The sequence below is a fragment of the Dreissena polymorpha genome, chromosome 5 (genome assembly GCF_020536995.1).
Source record: "Dreissena polymorpha isolate Duluth1 chromosome 5, UMN_Dpol_1.0, whole genome shotgun sequence".
NCBI classification, from domain to species: domain Eukaryota; kingdom Metazoa; phylum Mollusca; class Bivalvia; order Myida; family Dreissenidae; genus Dreissena; species Dreissena polymorpha.
In genome coordinates this window covers 118929303-118946647 of record NC_068359.1, presented here as the reverse complement: position 1 = coordinate 118946647, position 17345 = coordinate 118929303, and the positions used below count along the sequence as shown (strand labels likewise).

The 17345-nt window shown below is 36.7% G+C and overlaps 1 protein-coding gene and 3 non-coding genes across 4 annotated transcripts in view; 3 read left to right on the top strand and 1 right to left on the bottom strand.

The window, feature by feature from the left end:
- LOC127881061 (uncharacterized) overlaps positions 1 to 17345 on the bottom strand; it is a 158281-nt gene extending 140936 nt beyond the window's left edge. The window contains exon 1 of the mRNA XM_052428670.1: positions 15131 to 17345. Within this exon, the coding sequence (XP_052284630.1) occupies positions 15131 to 16702 (1572 nt within the window). The 5' untranslated portion in view covers positions 16703 to 17345. The remainder of the gene's footprint in view (positions 1 to 15130) is intronic.
- Positions 3698 to 3787, top strand: Trnay-gua (transfer RNA tyrosine (anticodon GUA)). Its single transcript is given in 2 exon segments — positions 3698 to 3734; positions 3752 to 3787. It is a non-coding gene; the product is annotated as a tRNA-Tyr (tRNA).
- Positions 6525 to 6614, top strand: Trnay-gua (transfer RNA tyrosine (anticodon GUA)). The gene is given in 2 exon segments: positions 6525 to 6561; positions 6579 to 6614. It is a non-coding gene; the product is annotated as a tRNA-Tyr (tRNA).
- Trnay-gua (transfer RNA tyrosine (anticodon GUA)) lies at positions 7871 to 7961 on the top strand. The gene is given in 2 exon segments: positions 7871 to 7907; positions 7926 to 7961. It is a non-coding gene; the product is annotated as a tRNA-Tyr (tRNA).

Genomic DNA, 17345 nt, shown 5'->3' with positions numbered 1-17345 from the left:
TTTTTCCTGATAATACAGATACAGAACAATGAAAATGTGAGATTAAATTGTTTGTCAGTTTTCAAACTATAGTCCTTTGTAGGAACGGTGTCTTTTTATCGAAAAAATGCATGAGTAAGATTATACGGCGTAATACATGCTATTGATTAAAACTAAGAGAATGCAATTTATAAATTTCAATTATATTTCATGACGATAATAACATTTACTGTTTATGAATTTTTAATATATTTCATCTATAATTCTGCAAGCAAAATTCTGATAGATGAACTATATTACAAAGGAACGATAATTGTTTAAGTTTCTGAAAATTTACAATGTGGAACAAAAAACAATAAAGTGAATTACCATTTCATACGATATAAAAAGTAGAGAGGCTGCTTACCAGTTGCTTTCGTGAAACACAAATTTTATCTAATTTTAACAAGACCATGGCTACGCGTAGTGAGTATTAGAAGAGAACTAATACTCTCGAGTGCAATAGGAGGGTTAAAGTAAAAATAAAAAGATAAACGTCCAGCGAACCGGATAAGAACTAGTTGTTTATCTCACGAAAGCGCGCCGCTCTTCTAACTGAGCTTGCGGGAGACAGTATGCGATACGGCAATATGAGTGAGTGTGTATTCCGAAGTTTATGATAGCCCACCGCTCTTTCGGCTTAATTATGAGAGGATCCGGATTGTGCCCAAGTTCTCCTCTTTTATTTTCTTATGTGACTCACGAAATTTGGGGAGGCGGAAAACTACAACGGGCGAGGCATGGTCAGGGGTTATAACCCCCAAAAAAGGTTATGGTAAGGGTTAGGATTAGGGGTCGGGTTAGGGTTAGTGTTGGGTTTAGGCTAACCCAAACCCTAACCCGACCCCTAACACTAACCCAAACCCTAACCCTAACCCTCTAACCCCCCCCCCCCCCCCCCTTGCGCAATACCATACCATGCCTCGCCCGTTGTAGTTTTCCGCCTCCCCGAAATTTGGGGCGAATTTTGAATGATAGATAGTTTTTATTGAAAGATGCATACTTTTGTTTTGGCCGTGCACTGTGGTGGAAAACTGGAGTACCCGTATGAATCACTTTCCGTCCGTTCTGGTGACAATCGCCTGGGTGTGAAGCGCGTGTACCATTCACTGCACCAACCAGACATACTGATTCGGCAGTTCGTGCAAGAATGATTTACTAAGGGAGATAATTATTTCACTTTTAAAGTCATAAAATTACACCATCAATTACCTCCCTTGGAAAAGAACACAATTCAGATTTTCATTTCACAATTCACATATAAGCGTCGTTTTTAAGAACAAGTCCTTTAACTGCTCTATCCAAACACATCCATAGTCAATAATAACATTTATTTTGAAGATTTCGGCGGAATAAATTGCAAGATAATGATAGCGGTATGAACATCTATCATCGTTATGTCACGGATTCGATTCCTGTTCGTGGGACTCCTTTTACTATTTTATTTTCGTGATGACAGTGGAAACACCCCTGTTCATTGATAAAGAAAACAGGCAACACACATCAACCAAACTGCAGAAAAAATGGTACGGGCAGATGGGAAGAACTTATTTATATTTTGTCTGCGATATTTATAAGAAGATTTACATATTTATTGCAAACAGGTAGACAATCATGTTTGAAACTATAGTGTATTAAGTGTGTTGCAATAAAACCATGTTTTCTATAAAAACAAAAACAAATCATATATCTTTGTGAATGAAAAAAATAGCAAAACATACTTTGTTTTAATATGTTCTTTTCAACATTAATGTAGACAAGATTTCGAGCAATCTATCTGAAAGGTCATTCAAAGGTCAATACCATGAATGAAGGAGTTTCTGTTTGTAATTTATAGATCTCTCGAACTCTCTGTGGGGCATTTAAATTGTTTAACGAAGATTTTATTAAACGTTTGAATAAGGCTAAAATTTTATTTCTTGCCGTTCAATATCTGTTTTTAAGTCTGATGACTTGAGATTTGTTGTTTCATCGACACACCTCAAACGCTTCATGTTTAAAATGATGATATTCAATATTAAGAATCACACTCTTAGACTAAAACGTATCTTATTCCTCGAACACTTTGGCGACAACAATTAAAGACCCTATGAAGAATTAAAGACATTTATAACAGTAAATATCTGTAAGAAGCATGTGTTTTAAAGATGAAACGTGGCGTAATTACAGAAGGAAAAGCAGACGAAGAAGAAGAAGCTGATGATGATAAGGAGGAGGAGTAGGAGGAAATTGAGGAGGAGATTGAGGAGGAGGATGAGGAGTAGGAGGAGGAGGTGAAAGAGGAGGTGAAAGAGGAGGTGAAAGAGGAGGAGGATGACGAGGAGGAGGAGGAGGAAGAGGAGGAGGTGAAAGAGGATGAGGACGAGGACGAGGAGGAGGAGAACCAGGAGGTCGTAGAGGAGGAGACGGAGGTGGAAAAGGAATATCGTTTGTGCAGACCGTTCGCGAGACACTGCGGAGGTATAAAACGCTGTCCACTTAGGACTGATAAACTGATCAGTATTTAGCTCAATTGTGTTGTGTTTTGTTATTACAAAATAAGATGCGGAGTGATGCACGTGCATTGGTGAATAACAGAACATGGTGTATTTACAACAATTCAAACCAGAGGTAAAAAAGTGTTAAACAAATTCTAATAGAGTATACATGCAAAGTTTATTACTCAATTGACGTGGTTCAAGCATGTTCGGAGTGTCATTGACACTTTTCTAGATCAATTCAGGGATCGATAAAAAGAGGCAAGAGATATGTAAATAACTTATTAGTCCCTCAAATCAAACATGTTACATGCCCTACTGGAGTGAAATATATGCGTGTTATCTTTGATAAACATTCAAACTGCATACGAATTCAAACGATCTTCGAAAACGTTTATTAAGTGTACGGTTTTAGTAATGTCCTGTTTCAAATTAAGGTTCGGTCGTAAGTTTAACGAATACTTAAAATTAATCGGCGACATTTATTTATTAATTAATTAATTTATTTTTTGGGGGGTTGGGGGGGGGGGGGGCGGGGTGCGGTTTCAAAAAAGGTCGGCGGTCCGATCGAAGGAAGATGATGCGTTGGAAATGACGGTTGCCAAACGATTTCATGGCTTCAAAAGCATAGCCCTACTTTTGATCGCGAGGACTCTCGCTCCGAAAGCTGACCAATTCTCGACAGGATAAGCGAACAGTCACTGTACACTCAACATCTGACGGTGTTTTTTTCTGCCGGCTGCTTAACGAATTAGATTTATTCGAATTGTCGTTAATGAATTTCCATTTCAATATTGAACGATCTTTCGCAACCGTCCAATTCACATATCAATCACATGAACACCGTCTGGGCAATGGTTGTTCGCTATGTGGTATCCAAACTGTTTTACAGTCGCCAGAAAAATACCGTCGGACAAACGATCAATTTTGAGAGCACACGTGCAAAAATGACAGGCAAAATGATTATAAATGGCACGAAGAAATTCAGATGAAATGCATTATTATTCTTTAAAGTTGGATGGCGGCCGTCAGTGCTTTTATCGAGTAAAGAGCATCTAAACCTTTCGCAGAAAAATAACTATTAGGGCTTTGTGAAACTCGTAAACCATATGCAGAAACATAATAGAATAATATTAACGTTAGCTACCTTAGAACCTAATGTAAATAGATGACTTTTTCTATTGGATTACATAAAACATTGACCCGCGATAGCTCAGTTGGTAGAGCGGAGGACTGTAGTGGACTGAACGACTGCCATCCTTAGGTCACTGGTTCAAATCCGGTTCGCGGGACATTCCTTTTGATATTCCGTCGCCGTTTTCGTTGTTAGCAGTTTTATTACTGATGCTAACTATTTACATCTTTGGCTTTATCGCCAAGTATTGTTTTATAGAGGGTTATTACAATTTTTCATTAAGTTCGGTATTTGTTTACGATATTTTAAAACGTCATTCACCGATTCTATAAAGCCAATTTCATTTAAATCGCACACCCTTTTAACTCGAAAACTTCAACTTGGGGTCTTTAATCTATCACCGATTTAAATTTGCTTTTCAAAGTATGTCAAAGGAACGACGAATGTTTCTTCAGCCTTAAAATAGTAGTGTTCGATTTGCAAATGGCTCAACGAATTTTGAGATACCGTCAACGAATATGTAGGACACTTTGCGGAGGTATTGAACTGTATTCTGAGGCGTATTTAGCTGATCAATATTTAACCGATACATTTTGTTTTCAAATAGATATATTCGATTTGCAAAATTCTCCACGAATTTTGATATACAGTCTACAAATAGATGTTTGATATACAGTCTACAAATAGATGTATGTTCGTGCGAGGATTTAACATTGAACAGGTGCAATTACAAAAAGAAGCATGCCATTAAAAAATTTCCTGATTCGTCGATCTTTCGGTAATCAAAGATACATACTAAAACGGAGGATACTAAAACCAATAATATTCGGAAATAATTAAATAATTACAGATAAAACACCCTCAGAAAAATAAAATGTCGATATTGTAGGACTGTTTTACTGTACACAAGCACACAAACTGGGTATTTTACGGGGGAAAATGATAACAATATTTTAACATTTAATTTCAAGAAGGTCGCGGAAGTAAACAACTGATTGTGGAAGGTTTTCGGTCAATACCTTTTGTGTTCCGAATTCTTTAACAATCATTAAAAAAAAGGAAGGAAACGCCGTAATGCCATAGAATGGGCGTAACGGATAAAAAGAAATACATATATTAAGTTGCTGGTCGAGTGAAAATATACGCCCTCTTCTTGCAATTTAACCCGCAAAGGACGTTTTTGTCAATAAGTTTCAATAAAAACTCACTTAAACACAGTTAGTGTCCGTTAACGCACCACATACTTCACCCCATCCCTGTACATACCACGTAATATATCAATACATAGTAAACCACATTTACATCTTAGTGGTATTTATATATGCATGCATATAAAAAACTTAATCATGTCAACAATAAAAATACAGCACGTCATGATAAATTTTCATTAAAATAAAACACTTAGATATTAATATGCCGATCAAAAAAGCTGTGCATTCGCACGATTATTAATGCATTCCAATTCCGAAAAATAAAATAATGATACAATTTGTGTATACCTGTTTTGGTAGCGAATATAAAAAAATGATAAACGAAAATAATGTCACACGGGTCGCATCATGCGAAAATGGGTCTTATGCAATATGCGCTCAATGTAAAGCTAGTACTGTCTGCGCATCCGATCTGTGTTGCCATGCACTTCACTGTCCGCGAATGAGACCACCACGCCTGGCGTGACTTGGTCAGCTTCTTACTAGACTGTGCGGATGCGCGCACTGTCTGGAGCAACACTGACCGCATATGGCATACGAGCCATTTTTGCACGACGGGGGTTATATAATTTGCGATTCGCTGACATAATCCAAAGTGAAGGATGGCAAATATTGACACATGGATTATTAGAAGGTACATTGTTGGTGTTTTTCAACTTTTTGCCGATACGTCTCTAACTGATTAACATTTAAACAAATATTCTTCAAAATCTGATAAATTTATTATGCAAGTAGTTTGCTTAATAACTGAAAGGAGTCAAGTTGAATGAGTACAAATCGAAAATTCAAATTGTTCAACGAACTCTAGCTGTGTACACAGTTTAGTAAAGTATTGACGTAATTCAGTGTGCCTCTAGCTGTGTACACAGTTTAGTAAAGTATTGACGTAATTCAGTGTGCCTCTAGCTGTGTACACAGTTTAGTAAAGTATTGACGTAATTCAGTGTGCCTCTAGCTGTGTACACAGTTTAGTAATGTATTGACGTAATTCAGTGTGCCAGAAAAAGGCCATTCAAACGTTCCAGATCACTACATTGACCGACATCAATAGTAAACTAATAAAATTAAACTATTTCAAATAAACAGCTTAGAGACCATCTTGGATGGGTGTAGTATCTTTGCCGATGTCAAAATATTTGAGCCTCGATTTGGAAAAACTGGTCTTAATTCATCTGCGTAAAGTGTCGTTCTAGATTAATTTGTGCAGTCTACAAATGCTTATCACATAATACACTAATCGCTTTGATGGTATTTTCGTTTAAGGAAGTCTTTTCAGTCGGGACTGGAACAAACACACTTTTTACGTCGACTGAGAAATATTCTTCCATTATAAAAAAGTGTACTCATTTATTATTATATCCAACAATATGTAAAAAAATGTTGTCTTCGTGTGTGGTATTATTTCAAAATTGCAAAGTTTCAGTCAGGACAAACTTTATTATTTCTGGTGTTAGCTTCTTTGTTACATTTGCGACAAAATGATGAAAGGCAATTATTTGCCGTCGTCAAAAGTGAGAACAATTCAAAATGCTTGCATCAAAAAACAGGATTCTGCCTCAATTTAAGTGCCTGACGCCATGTAACAGATAATCGATACATGCACGGTACATGCCAAGGGATGTTTCTCGGACATTTATTATTTATTATTACAATCGTAACCCAAAAAACTTATTTTATATTTATCCCGCGATAGCTCAGTTGGTAGAGCGGAGGACTGTAGTGGTAAATGCAACTGTCATCCTTAGGTCACTGGTTCGAATCCGGTTCGCGGGATTCCCTCTTTTGTCTAGCTTACTTCGTTCATGCATGTGGCTTGTATGACACTCTAGTTGTAGTTGTTAACCAGTGATTACTAAGTTGTACTGGCGGAGAACCGAGGGCATACTTTACTGCCATGCATACGTCACTGGTTAGATTCTGCGTTCTAATTGAATTGATAAACACAACACACAGAGTAACAAAACATTTTGGATACAAACACAACCTGACGTGGTGCATGAACATTGCTTTAAATAAACCTTGCAATCTTAACAGCATGAACAATAGTGATCAACACATAGGTTATTTTTTACGTTTTGTATTTACGATACTTACTTTTTCATAACAGATAATGCACAAACTAAAACGAGCGTTCAAAAGAAATGGTATTACATCAGCATAAGAATCAGCATCATATTAAGCAGCAGCCTTCTCCTCCTCATCATCATAATAATCATCATCATTACAGTCATGATTGATACGTTCAAGTTAATGACGTTCAACGCGTGTTTTGTTCTTGAAATTTATTTAAAGCATCGCGCAAGATTCTTCTTTTTTTTCAATAAAACCTTTCCGCAAAAGCTCAGTTTGGTAAAGCAGAGGACTGTAGTCAAACCACAAGTACTTAAATGATAAAATATATTCATCAGCCTATAGCTTATCGGTTCTATAGTGAATTATTTAGTGAATTAAAGGGACTCTTTCACAGATTTATGCAAGTTCTAATTAGATGCGTTAAAATTAATAAATTTAAACATAGGACCTAAAAAGCTTCAGTATAAAACAAGGAAAACAATTATGAAAGAAATAAAAACAGCGATCACGACTTATGCTCGACAACTGACCCTGGGATACAAAAGTTGTCGCCTACACCGCCCGAACATAAGGGCTTATGAATACATCGTTTCGCATTTAAAACGTATTGGTATTTTTTAATCAATGTCAAATGATACTTACTCATTAACTAAAGTGTATTTAAGCATGGTTTACTTGATAAGTATTATTTCTGTCGCGGATGATCAATGCTCTTGTCTATTTATTTTTTTTAAATGTATGACATAAAGTTCCCAAATTCTCATTTTTTTAAGTCTGTAACCAAGTACCTTTAAAGAGTAAATTGGTGGCTAAGCTACCTTCAGCGTAATTAATTGCCAAAACACATCAAATATTTGACAAGTGAACGAAGGCGTGCGTTAGCATCGACGTCCGGAGTGGACAAGTTGACGTTTTGTACGAGCAAGAAAACCTTAATGACAACAAATAGCATTTATCCCGCGATAGCTCAGTTGGTAGAGCGGAGGACTGTAGTGGTAAAAATATACTGTTATCCTTAGGTCACTGGTTCAAATCCGGTTCGCGGGACTCCTTTTGGTAGATAAAAATGTATTTCTTTTAGAAGAATTTCGATCAATATGATAGCGGTTTGGTTCCACTTATTGCATTAAAGAAAATAACATGTTAATAGGTAACAACACATAATTTAATGTCGATTGCTTCACGCAGAAGCAGACATGGAAGTAATCACATCATCAGAAGCAGCCGCATTAGCAACAACAGTAGAAGCAACATCACCGTCATCGTCATCAAAAACAACAAAAGCCACAGCAACATCACCGCCATTAACACCAGAAGTATCATGAGCATCACAATTATCGCAATTCAGATCTTTATCAGAATGATCAGCAGAAGCAACATCAACAGCAGAAGATTCAGCAGAAGCAGAAGCATCATCATCATCATCAAAATCATTAACAGTATCACTACTATCGCTATCGTCTTGATTCAAGAAGCAGCAGAAAAAAACAGAAGCAGCTACCCCACCATCACAGCCATAACCAACAACAACAACATCACTGAAATCATAATCGGCATCTGAATCGTCATCAGTATTATCTTCTTCATCAACTTCTTAATCATCAATCAAGCATTATATCATATGAGATATTTTTATTTCTTACAATCATCATCATGAAATCTGACTTAATATCCTTTCTTCATTTCACTTTTAGCCTGAACTATATAAATACTGTCTATGCTGTGAGATTTGTCATCCCGGATCAACGTTATCAAAAATGGTTAAGCAAAATCATATGAAGTACGAATATGTGTTCTGTTCCCGCGATAGCTCCGTTGGTAGAGCGGAGGACTGAAGTGGTTAACAACTGTCATCCTTAGATATGAATAAATAAATCGCATATAAATAAATAACATACCGTCGCTTATACGAATACGTTATTTTTAGATGCTTCTGCAAATGCCACTAGAAGTACAACATATTGCATTTCAATTATAAGACAGGCTTTAATATGTACAAAAAAGAAAAAACTAAATAGAATTAACAATAAAAAATAGAAAATATAATGTTAAAAAATGACTTCCAAGTCGAAGAACATGATATCAAAAAATGCCATATAACACTTTAACATGGGAAAAGGAAATAAAAATCGAAATAATATTTGATTTACAAGCATTGCCGTAAATAAGTTCTAATAAGTAGCTTTTAACTTTTTGACCGCCTTGATTTCACTATTTAATTGCATGCTTAAATGGCCTCAACTGGACTATATGATAATGATTGTCATCCGCTGTTCATGAATATGTTCCCTCTTTAACAAATAAAAAGCTGGTGGTTTATTACTTCTAGAAACAACAATGCCAAATAACATGTTCGGTTTAATAGGTCCGGTGCGTTGGGTAATTATTTTTATATCAAAATACAGCTAATTTTGCCGTAAAAAAACAAGTGCGTCATACAACAGCTGTTACAATATTACAATGTGGAAAAAGTGATTTTCTTACTAACTTGATAACTAACCAACTCACTCACTCACTCACTCACTCACTCACTCACTCACTCACTCACTCACTCACTCACTCACTCACTCACTCACTCACTCACTCACTCACTCACTCACTCACTCACTTTCTTACTAACTTACTAACTAAATAACTAACCAACACATTCACTCACTCACTCACTCACTCAGTAATTCACTCACTCACTTACGTTCTTACTTTATTTTCTTATTTTTATTCATTCACGTTTTTCCTTACTTTCTTATGCACACAAGAACGATAACATTGCGCAATACAAACGCCATTAGCCTTGTGATCACCGAATTGAAAGGGAAAAAATTAATTAGGACTTAGTATGATAAACACATGTGAGTACTTTCTTTTCATCTTAACTCCAGACATTAATATTATTGCAATTGTTTAAATAAGGTCAAACTGAAATGAAACTTAAGCTCGAGAACGTGCGCTTAATATGATTATCTACTTAATACACGAGAAAACGTTGCACGAGCATTACGTACAGTTAAATACCAAAACATATAAATTATCTCGTTTGGCCTCCAGCTTACCTCAGAAAATATAACGTCAGCAATGTAAACGAGTATCTTAACCCATTAATGCCTAGAGCGTCTAGAAAAAGGCCTTGGCAAACTGCGTAGACCCAAATGAGACGCCGCATGATGCGGCGTCTCATCAGGGTCTGCACTGTTTGCTTAAAGGAATTTCTGTAAGAAATATTCTAAATATAGAAATAAATATACTAGACATTCCTAATTTTGGAAATAAATTGATCCAATTTAGAAGGATGGGAGAGTCCACTAGGCACGAATGGGTTAATATATGCTAATTAATTTGAACGGCATTCGATAAATATGAAATGTGCGCACACTTGATATGAAAATCATAAACACTGTAAGGTTGAAACGTATACTTACGATCAGTAAATTGAATAAAAAATGGAAACAAATTAAGCGAAGCTATTTTGTGAGTGAGTTCATTTTACCTTGTTAGATTACTCATAAGTTTATTATGTAAATAAATTACGCCCTTTTTAACTTTATTAATCATTATGGTCGAGCGGAAAACTACAGCAATATGAACATCAGTCATTCTTTGGTTCTAATCCAGCTCTATGAACTCTTGATGCCATGTATTGTGAGTGATTGTGTATTCTCTTTTATTTAACACTTTCCCACATAAAAGCAAAGTGAAAATAGCTACATGTATGTGCAAACAACATAAAACCAGAACAGCCTGCAAGTAACTCACAGTCTGTTCAGGTTTTATGCTGTTTGCTGATCAGTAACTAAGGGTTGTAAATTAAACCTTTAAAACTTGAATATAGTAAGAGAGGTATTTGATTAAATGTAACTTTATAAGGGGCTACAAGTGCGTCAAAATACGTATCTAGTGGTAAAGTGCTGATCTACATGTACACGTATGCCTACCTATAACTCACGACACGCCGGCAATAGTTCAGTTGTTAGAGCGGAGGTCTAGAGAGGTTCAAACATTTGTTAGCTTTCGATTACTAGTTCGAATCTTGTGTGAAGCACTCGGTTTGATATTTTTCTTATAGAATTTATAAAAATAAAACATGTTTTGTACCCGGCTGTTAAATAGAAAGGGACAGTTTTCAATAACTCGATTAAGGCGCGTTTTTGTATCTGCAGTGCACTTCTATTTGCAGGAAACCATTGTGATAGGAATATTACACTCCGCCCATAAATATGGCAGAATATTTCACACAAGATGTCCTTCTTGTCTATAGAAAACAAGCGGCGTATTTCGTTACCCCATTGAAGTAACCACGCATCGTGTAATTTGAAAAGTTGAAGTCGGTAAACTATTCAGTCCCATTTCCAGTGTTAGTCACACTCGTACTTTCTTCATGATTGGCATGGGAATGATGGAGCCCGTTTGAGCTTTCATCAAATTTAGAAACTACTGTTATTGTAAGAGCATTACTTAGTTCGTTACGAATGTAATGATGCGAAATTAACCCGGTCAGTTGGTAGAGCGGAGGCATGTAGTGTTAAAACAACTGTTATACTTAGGTCACTGGTTCGAATCCGGTTCGCGAAACTTGTTTAAGTACGTAGAAAACATGTCTATTCTATGTTAAAAATTATAAACATTAATGAACTCATTTGATCATGATCATAGTCAGAGGCACCAGAAGCATCAGAAGCATCATCATAATCAGAAACATCGGCATGGTCATTAACCCATTTATGCCTAGCGTCTAGAAAAAAGGCCTTGGCAAATAGCGTAGACCCAGATAAGACACCGCATGATGCCGCATCTCATCTGGGTCTGCGTTGTTTGCTTAAAGGAACTCTGTAACAAATATTCTAAATATAGAAATAGATATACTAGGCATCCCTAATTTTGGGAAAAAATGATCCAATTTAGAAGGATGGGAGAGCCTCCTAGGCATAAATGGGTTAACATGGTTATATGCGTCAAATGATTACAATAAGAAAGCTGTTGTTATTAACATTCCAACAAGACGACGCTTTCGTATTCATGAGAAGCCGATCGTCCGAAGCCAATCTCGCGTTTGCTCGTAAATGTTCGGATATCGTAGCCGGAAATTCACATGGAATATATTTGACACACAAATTAAAAACGAACATTTTGTATCGCGTTAAATCTGTATCACCAGACCGCATCTAGCGTTTAAATGTTGGCCATTTCTAAAAGGAGCATTGATTTTTATGTGTTAAACTTTATTGTTTGAAATTGTGTACGAAATATCCGTTGATGTTGAGTGTTTTGGGGCTTTTATTAATCCGCGATAGCCTAGTTGGTAAGGTGAAGAACTGTAGTGATTAGTACAACTGTCATCCTTATGTCACTGGTTCGATTCCGGTTTCGGGGAAAGGGTTTTTGGTTATTTTCAATTATCTGTTCGACAGTATTGAACACAGTGTGATATCGTTTAGTTATAAGGAAAAACAAACGCAATTCGTAAAGTGCACACGGAACGCTTAGATAAATTAAATTAAAATACATACCTTTTTACTTAAGATAGTTCTAACAAATAACCTAGGGACCCTTATTATGCACGGAAGAGCATTTTTAAATGACGAGATAGTATTTGAAGTGGCATACATGCAAAGCGAAGAGGTCGATGCTACGTTTCTTATTAAGCTATATTAATTTCAATGCAACAAAAATTACTTGTAACAATTTATAACCTCAATCGTGTCATATGATTTTCAATAAAGCGAATGTACGTATTATATACAAATACACACTTCTTCGTTGAAGTTATGAATGACACGTAATGCACACACAGAATGATAATAGTGCATGCGCAATACAAACACAATAAGACTTACATACCACTTGGTAAACATCTCGGTATCCGAAATGAAAATATTTATATTGAACTAAGTGTTCAACCCAACCACGAGTGCTTTCTTTTCATCTAAACTCTAAAAACTAATATTCTTACACGAGTTTAAACACGGTCAAGCAGAAGTAAAACATACGTTCGAGGGCGTACAAGTACTATTTAAATTAAATTTATTAATGTTAACGTTTCAAGAATATCATATAATGTAAATGTTCGTCTTTTACAAATGGTCTGCCAGCCGGATCAATCATGGTTTTAACATGTCATTTACCGGGTACACAAATATGAAAACAATATCTTCAGTAATACGGTTCTAAATTGAATTCAATAAATATTGATAAATAAATAATGGTCAGATCCTGCTATGGTAATAGGAACAAATCATAAATACAATTTGCTCATGAGAAGCGGGCAGCATGCTCAAATTGGTCTTATGCCATACGCGCAAGCATAGCTTCAGACCAGCCCACAAGCATAGCTTCAGACCAGCCTGTGCATATCCGACTCTAGGCCAAAAGCAAGTCTGTAAGCTATAAAGTCACGCACGGTTTCATCGCCTAATTAGCGGGGCTTAATATTCGCATACTGATCTGGAGCTACGCTTGCCGCATATAGCATAAGACCGATTTTCGCATGACGAGGTTCACATATTGTTACAAAAGGTCTAAAGTATCCTCGTAGCTAAAACATACGCGACAATTTCAATCACCCTATTTCCTGCGGAAAACCAATTGTTTATGTTTGAAATCTGGTTGAGTAAGAAAACCGTTCAGTATGATCATATGGGTCGCGTTCTGAGAAAACTGGGCTTAATGCATGTGCGTAAAGTGTCATACCAGATTAGCCTATGCAATCCGCACAGGCTAATCAGGGACGACACTTTCCGTATAAACTTGATTTTCGGTAAGGAGGGACTTCCTTGAAACTTAAAATACCATAAAAGCGGAAAGTGCCGTCCCTGATTAGCCTGTGCGAACTGCATACGATCCTTTACTTAGAGATAAGATCAAGATATATAGCATTCTTTAGAGCATTATTTAAGATCTGCGTTCCATTTCGATCAAGTTCCGCAATATGTAAAAACGTAAATATACGTTGGTTAATTAATTTTAGTACTCGTATATTGTTGTCAAAAAGTATTCATGTTATGCTATAACACTTGGATAGATTTTTTTTGTAATTCGATCGAGCATTTGAAACGGTTCAAACATTACTCAAATAAAATGCCTTTTCAAATAAACAGGATCAATCATTAGTTCATCGAAAACAAACGCTTTTTGATGCAGTTGTATAATATTTCAAATAAAAACAGAAATTCTCTGACTTGACTTCCAGTTTACCTCTTAAATTACGCACTCAGTCAACATAAACGAAATTAGTTATGTTTGCTTATTAACTTAGAAAGTGTACGATAAATATGTAAAGTGTACACAATAAATATGGAAATCATTAACAATTAAAGCTTTCAGGTATAGTACCGATAACGAAATGAGAAAATGTTTAACAAATTAAGAGAAACGATATTTTGATCACTTTTCTTCGAGTTTTGATTACTAATAAAACGAGTACGCGTGTGCATAGATAAGTAGTCATTTAGTCTCGCTTTTCAACTTTGTTAATACTCTGTATGTTCGGTCAACGTATTAATCGTTTATTTGAAATGGAAATTTTAACATTGGGATGGTGTGTTTTTTCTTCTTCTTAGAGCACAATAAATAAATACAAAACAATGTATCCTTCTTCACTTTATATCAACTTGATAGCATATATCCCATAATTGTTACTACTTAAAATCCATTCGTATATGCGGACGCTACAGAACGATATAAACAGTCGGTCATAGTTTAGAGTCGTAACCGAATTCAACCCATAAATGATGGTTCGTAGGGTTGTTAGTCGGGTCATGCGAAAATGAGTCTTATAAATATGCGCCCAGTGCAGCTCGAGACCAGCCTACTTATCTGCACACGCTGGTAAGTAGCTACCATTTCATGGTCTCAAAAGCGGACAGAGTAGCCTCTGACAAAGACTGCGCGAATGCACTTGGTGGTCTGGAGCTACGCTCGACGCATATAGTATAATACTCTTTTTTTATGGTGCGGCTCATATAATTTCCGTTAGATCAAGAAGTTTTCAAAATGGCTGTTCATTAAATTACCCATGTAATTGCATATACAACCTATTCGATCATTTCTGATACGTTTGAATGCGTACACGGGATCGATACATTTAAGGATAGCAAAAATGATGGATCGTGTAAAACTCTAAGCAAATGTAATAAAATATAATATTCAATAATAACATTTAAGTACGGTACACAGAAAATCTAACTATTGTATAAGTGGTTATTAAAACAACTTGTGTTACCTACCTGAATGTCCCCATCGGTCAAGGGCCCGCTGACAAACGGTAAGAGTGCTTCGCCACAACTCCCTTTCTGCACATTTGCATCCAGATTAAATCCCGTTGCTCGTGACTTTGCATAAATGCTTGAGTCAAGAGATCTCTGGAATCGCATTTCCCCAGAGTCATTCCCAGAACGTGTTTGGTTGATTTTATGAGCATGCACTCCAGTTGTAGCCAGCGGATCTCGTAAAATATCGTCCAGGCTCGGTGTCGCGAGACAGGGCTGGCTCGACTGGCGCCTCATTTGAAACGGTTTTATTGGTGCTTCAGCATGCCCAATTTTGGAACCAGCATTACTTTCTACTGGAAAATGCTCGTGTTGATTCGTGTATGCTTTTTGTTGGATATTTGATTTATTTTCGGATGTGCCATTTACGCTTTCGTAAGGTTGTTCATCTAACGATTTTGCGCGTTTATCCATTTGAGCAATCATAGAGTCACTTTTGTATTTCTTCGACTCATTGAGTCCCCTTAATTCATTCTTGCGATCATTATGTACGTCTTCCTGAGTTCGTTTATGTCCAAGTGGACTCGAAGCCAAAGATTCGGAACTAGCGGAAAGAGTATCGTCCAGGTCGAGAGTATTTACACTAGAGGTGTCCGATAAAACATCGTCATTGCGTCCAGTAACATTACCAGCTGCTCTCTTCTTCCTGATGTTTTTCTTGAAATTTGGAAGAACATCGAATGACTGCAATTTCACCTTGACGTGTTGGTCATGCTTTCGTTTCGTGGTGTCTCTTACGTCATCATCACCCGGAACCCTAGCATGACGTAGGCGCGGACTGTGCGGTACAGTCACAACTGCAACACCTGTGATGTGACTCCTCCAAGCTTTCGATTCTTGAACTTCAGGATCGTTTTCAGTTTTTCTTGTCCATTCATGCTGCCTATCTTGTTCGAAGTCGCTTTTCATTTTGGATTTAATGATTTCGTGTGATGCATATTTATTATCAGATCCATCATTGGCTCCCGTGACTTTGTTGTCTTCAAGTTTCGATATTGGATCATGCAGACCCAGAACTACGGTGTTTGTGTGCAAGTTCTTTCTTACCGGTTTTGTGGGAGCTTTATTGTCGTTGTATTTTATAACAGACCGAGTCACTGGATCGGTATCCACATTATGTGCCGACGTTACATTCTTGCTTTCGAACGGACAAGGGGACTGTTCAATATCGTTACCTTGCTTGTTGTCGAGAAAATCTGCTTCTACATCAGGATAAAGCGAATACCGCGACCAATCAGAGCTCGACAATGCTGTCGAGTGGCCAGAAAATTTTCCCGCTACACCTCTGTTTAAGTCGTCGGAAAATCTTAACGATTTAGAAACATCGGAGATCGCGTGAACATCAACAATATTGAAGCTTTCGTGTTTTCGCAGTGTAGCGGAAAAGTCAGTCTTAGGACGACTTGGAGCGTTCACGCAAAAACTTGACGACTTTGACAAGGCCCCTTTTAAAAGCGCAGGAAAGGGCGCTTGGGACGCTCGGTGAAACTTGTGTCTGCCACCTCCGCCAGTGGTCTTCGCCGCGTCCATTTCTGACGACAAACGAAGATCGCGTCGAATACGTCGTTCCTTTTGACGTCGCTTGCGTTCTTCCTTTTGTTGTGTAAAACAAAAACATCAAATTTATTATAGATTAGTCATGAATATCACAGTTAACAATAATCCAACGAAAAGAAAACTTATAAAAACTTTTGAAAATAACGACTCAGCTTTTAACAATCCGAAAACTCACGTAAGTACAAAGTCTTTGGAAGGCGATGAAGCTTCACTGAATGTTATTATATCACTTCCACTGACACAACACACAGCTGTATGATCCAGTCGATTAATGGCTCGTTTGTATTCGTGATGAATGTTATTTTATCAAGTTTTTTCTATTTCTTAAACATCCACAGATCAATTCCAAAACCCGAAATATTACCACCAATTCGAAAAAACGACATGTTAATATATGCGTTAACGCAACAACTCCTTCAATTCACACATTGAGCCCCAGACATTCATTTTTACTGAATTAATTCCAATAATGTCCAATGCAAGTAATAGACTGCCAACAATAGATCTACAAAATGAAGAAAATTTATTTCTCACTATATTTTTTTGCTGTTTAAAGTCCATTAAAGAAAAAAAAGTTTTCAACAAGTAAACGCACATGAATGAAAATATTAGTCTC